Raw genomic sequence first — 4,766 nt, forward strand, 5'->3', positions numbered from 1 at the left:
CTTAGTCTGCGGTTTTGTTCGATTTCCTATTAAAGTATTTCAGGAATTCCCTCCTCAATGGGTTAAATAGTTGCAAAGACGCTCGAAGGACGCACACGTCGGTCTCCAACCTCCACCCACCCCTTCCTTTTGCCAGCTTTTCCTTCACACGTTTAATTTCTGAATTGTAAAGAGCAGAACCCCCCCTCCCCTCCTCCTCACTTGGTCCTGACGTGGGGTGAATCCGCCTCCACCCCACACACTTCTGCACTGTCATCTGTTCCGGTCTGACACTCCTGCCCGTCAGCTCAAACTGAGTGCTGTGGTCCCTTCCCCAAAAGTGCGAAAGGTCTCTGACTGGAGCAGTGAGGATCTGAGGCAGCTCCAGAGCGCCGAGCTTCTCCACACGTCAGCACTGGGGGAAGAGAGAGAGAGAAACTTCAACCTCCCACTGTAAAGTTTGCAAAGCAGAGGAGAGAAACAGACAGAGACTGTCCCAGAGAGAGCGGCTTTAACAGTAGCCGGGACCATCACATCGAAAAGATACCTATCTCATTTATTGAGTAACCTCTCCTCTCCTAGGATATCACAAGCAGCATCTCTGCCACTTCCAGGAGTTTGGAACAATCCCCTGCACATTGGACAAAACTTCAGTCAAATTTTTTTTTCACAAATTTTCTTTTTATTTTGGGAACTTCTCTCCCATCCACTCCCTTCCTCCTCCTCCTTCTCTCGGCAGCTTTGAAGAAGATGTCAGTTTGCCTGCTCGGTGGATTATTTCTGCTGCTCGGTGGGGTTTGGGCGCGGGCTTCTCCTACCTTACCTGCCCAGGAAGGGCCGGTATCGGACTGCCCAACCTGCTCCCTGCCCAAGCTGCAGCCGGACCTAGCCAGCGCTGACAATCAGCTGGTGGAAGCCGTGAAGAGGCACATTCTGAACATGCTGCACTTGAAGAACAGGCCCAACATCACCCACCCGGTCCCCAAAGCCGCACTTTTAAACGCCTTGAAGAAACTGCACGTAGGGCGGGTGCGAGAGGACGGCAGAGTGGAGATCGAAGAGCATTCGTCCAGCAAGTCAGCACTGAACGAACCCGAACAGGCTTCAGAGATCATTAGCTTCGCCGAAGCAGGTCAGTTACATCAATTAAATATATATATTTACGGATTGTATTGTGTTTTCTATTCAGATTTAAGTGCTAATAATTGCACTTAAAATGGAAATAAAGTTGAACACGATTTCTACATCTGTGGAGTTATCCCTTTTAAATTAGACTATGTCTCGGATGCCATCTGTACAATGCGAGATAAGTAAGATCAGATACAATCTATTGAGGAAGCAGGTTTAGGTGTCCCAAGGGTTAACAGTCTGGATGTGAAAGGAGAGACTTAATAGAGGTGTTCAAAGTTATGAAGAGGTTTGAAAGAGTAAATCATTAGAAGCTGTTTCCACTGACAGGAGGGTGGGAAACCAGAGGACTCAGAATTAAGGTAATTGGCAAAAGAACCAGAGGGGAAATGCTATGATCTGGAGTGCCTGAAGGGTTGGTGGAAGCAGATTCAATAGTCATTTTCAAAAGGGAAATTGATATATACTCAAAGATATTGCAGGGCTATGGGGAAAGAGCAGGCGAGAGGGACTAGTTGGAGAGCTCTATCAGAGAGCCGGCACAGGTTCGATGGGCCGAATGGCCTCATTCTGTGCTGTACCATTCTATGAATCAAGCCCCGGACTGGTGTGACAGTGAAGCAGTACAGCGCCGAATAAGCAGCCGCGCTTTATTTGTGTTGCAGTCGCTCTTGTCATTAAAGGAAGATACTGCTTGTATCTCTGCTTGTGACTGCCTCGGACTAACTGGTTCATATTCTGCACCCCCCCCCCCCCCCTTTCTGGCTCTCAGGTCCGTCGCAGGATGTGGTGCACTTTCAGATCGCTAAGGAGGAAGATGGCGACCTGTCCCTGGTGGATCAGGCCAATATCTGGCTCTACCTGAAGCTCGCGAACAAGTCCAACCGAAGCAGGAGCAAAGTGACCATCAGGTTGTACCAGGAAGGAGATGGCAGCAAGACCATCAGCGAGAAGCAGGTGGACATCAAGAGGAGCGGCTGGCATACCCTCCCAGTGTCGAGGACTGTGCAGGCGATACTGGCCACCCAGGAGAGGTCCCTGATGCTGAAGGTTTCCTGCGACCTGTGTCGGGAGGCTGGCGTCTCCCCCGTCCTGATAGAGCCGGAGGAGCGGGACGAGGCACACCGCCCCTTCTTGATGCTGCTGGTCCGGGAATCAGACGCTCACACTCACCGGATCCGCAAGCGGGGGCTGGAGTGCGACGGAAAGGTCAACATTTGCTGCAGGAAACAGTTTTTTGTGAATTTCCGAGACATCGGCTGGAGCGACTGGATCATAGCGCCGTCTGGGTACTTTGGGAACTACTGCGAGGGCGAATGTCCGAGCCACATCGCCGGGACCTCGGGCTCGTCCCTCTCCTTCCACTCGGCTGTCATCAACCATTACAGGATCAGGGGTTACAGCCCTTTCAACAATATCAAATCGTGCTGTGTACCCACCAAACTCAGGGCAATGTCCATGCTCTATTACGATGACGGACACAACATTGTGAAAAAGGACATCCAGAACATGATCGTTGAGGAGTGTGGCTGTTCATAAACCCTGTGAGATACACACACGCACAGACTCAGACAAAGAGAGACTCGTACAAAGAGAGAGACCGACACACACACACACACACTCATACACAGAGAGAATAACATAGACACATAATACACACATACACACTAATACAGAGAGTAGCATAGACACATACTACACACACACTCATACACAGAGAGAATAACATAGACACATACTACACACATACACATACACAGAGAGAATAACATAAACACATACTACACATATACACTCATACACAGAGAGAATAACATAGACACATACTACACACACACACTCATATACAGAGAGAATAACATAGACACACGCTACATACACACTCATATACAGAGAGAGTAACATAGACACATACTACACACAGAAACACAATCACATACTACACACACCGTACTTCGGACATTACATTGTGTTGGTCTCCCCAGAGCTATAAAGCGAACTCAAACTTTAGGCAAGTACACTCGAGGGTTACTATCCGGATCCACCTGGACCAAAGCCCGTGTGGCCCTCACAGCCACGTCCGCTTCCCCACCTGTGGCTAACAGCTGGCCTTCACACCCTGACCCACATTCACCTGCACGCACTCTTACACACACACTTCTTCTAGTGCATTTATTTCGTTTTCATCGTGACACCCTATGGCACTTTCCCAGACAAAATGCACAAGATCTAACTTTCTGTTGTTTAAACACGGGGTCGAGCTTTACCAAGGAGGTGACTGTTTTTTCTTTGCAAAAACTACTTACACATGTGTAAAGTGCCTAAGACCAGAACTATGCAACCTAAAAAAGAGGCTTTCTTTGGTTTACCTAAAAGAAGACGCTTGCTTCTGTTGGAAGTAAATATTCAGTTTGTTGAGAGATACTTGAAAGGAACGCGTTCGCCCGGCTGCCGGGCCAAAGGTTTTTTTTTAACTTTGTGACCTTTACGATTTGCACTAAAACGACATTTGCCTGTCTAACTGTATTTAAACAGAGTATTGGAAAGGACAGGGGACTGCACTCAGAAGAGAACAAAACGAGTTTCTATGAAATTTTGTATCAACGGACGAACATACACCAAAGAGATTTGTGTCAATGTTATTGTGTGATTTCTACAAGGATAATATTTAAAAAAACAAAAAAATGTATAAAAATCACCTGTAGATGAATATGGCTCCAGTATCAGGGTTTGGATTAAATACTCAATACGTTTGATACATCAGCACATATACATCTGGATGTCTGGAAGCACCGACGATCTGGCCCGAGTTAAAACCCAGACCCCAGGTGTAGTTTGCACACTGTCTGAAAGCGATTTAGCAAAAAGCACTTCTCGCGGTCTGCTTTTTTTCTTATTTAAGAATTTGGATCAGCGTCTTAGAAAAAAAATCCGAATTTTTGCTTTAAATAGTAGGCCTATTTTTGTAACGACGTCGCTGAGAGCGATTAAAAAGTGTTATTAAAGAAACAGATATTGTTTTAGTATTTCATGTGAGACATTGTAAAGGCTTCATTCGCCACGATCGGTTATCTGCCAGTTTAATGAGGCGATGGATGGGATTTGTGTCATATTTCCTGGCACCAAATGAGTCTATTGACTTCGATGATTGTCTTTTCAAGTTAATTTTTTAATGATGCCAGAATGTCGTGCTTTAAAAAAAGAACTCAGCACAATCTAGCCCATTCCTACCGACTTTTCTGAGATATTAGTTGTATTGTTGAATTGGTAGAACAGGATATTGATCGCAGCTCAGCTGTTTTCTACTGAGCATTTGACATGGCGTGGCTTTTGATTTTGGTGATCCCGGCAGTATTCTGATCTGAATCTCGAATAGTAACAGTTCAAAGCTCAAACCTTGGTCTGTCTAACCTACATCGCCAAACACTGTTCTCTCAAGACTCTCTGCGGGAGGCAGACGGTGGGAGTTCCTTGCCGTCAGACTCGGGGAGGTGGGGGGTGGGGGAATTGTTGATGGGCAACTTAGGACCAAACGAACTGCAACTTCCAGACTGCACTGCGACCCAAACGCATTCGGGAATAACCACTCGCTCGGAGGGCGCTTAACACAACCAGTCACGCTTGGGCTGTAAAAGCAGAGACATTTGTAGGAGATTCCG

The 4,766-nt window shown here is 46.8% G+C and overlaps 1 protein-coding gene across 1 annotated transcript; it reads left to right on the forward strand.

Moving 5' to 3' along the window:
- Positions 1–306: 306 nt before the first annotated feature.
- Positions 307–4,551, forward strand: LOC139273356 (inhibin beta A chain-like). Its single transcript, XM_070890185.1, has 2 exons — positions 307–1,111; positions 1,880–4,551. Exons 1-2 carry the CDS (start codon positions 730–732, stop codon positions 2,644–2,646), a joined length of 1,149 nt encoding a protein of 382 aa, XP_070746286.1. The 5' UTR covers positions 307–729; the 3' UTR covers positions 2,647–4,551.
- The last annotated feature ends 215 nt before the right edge of the window (positions 4,552–4,766 follow it).

This window comes from Pristiophorus japonicus, chromosome 1 (genome assembly GCF_044704955.1).
Source record: "Pristiophorus japonicus isolate sPriJap1 chromosome 1, sPriJap1.hap1, whole genome shotgun sequence".
Lineage (NCBI taxonomy): Eukaryota > Metazoa > Chordata > Chondrichthyes > Pristiophoridae > Pristiophorus > Pristiophorus japonicus.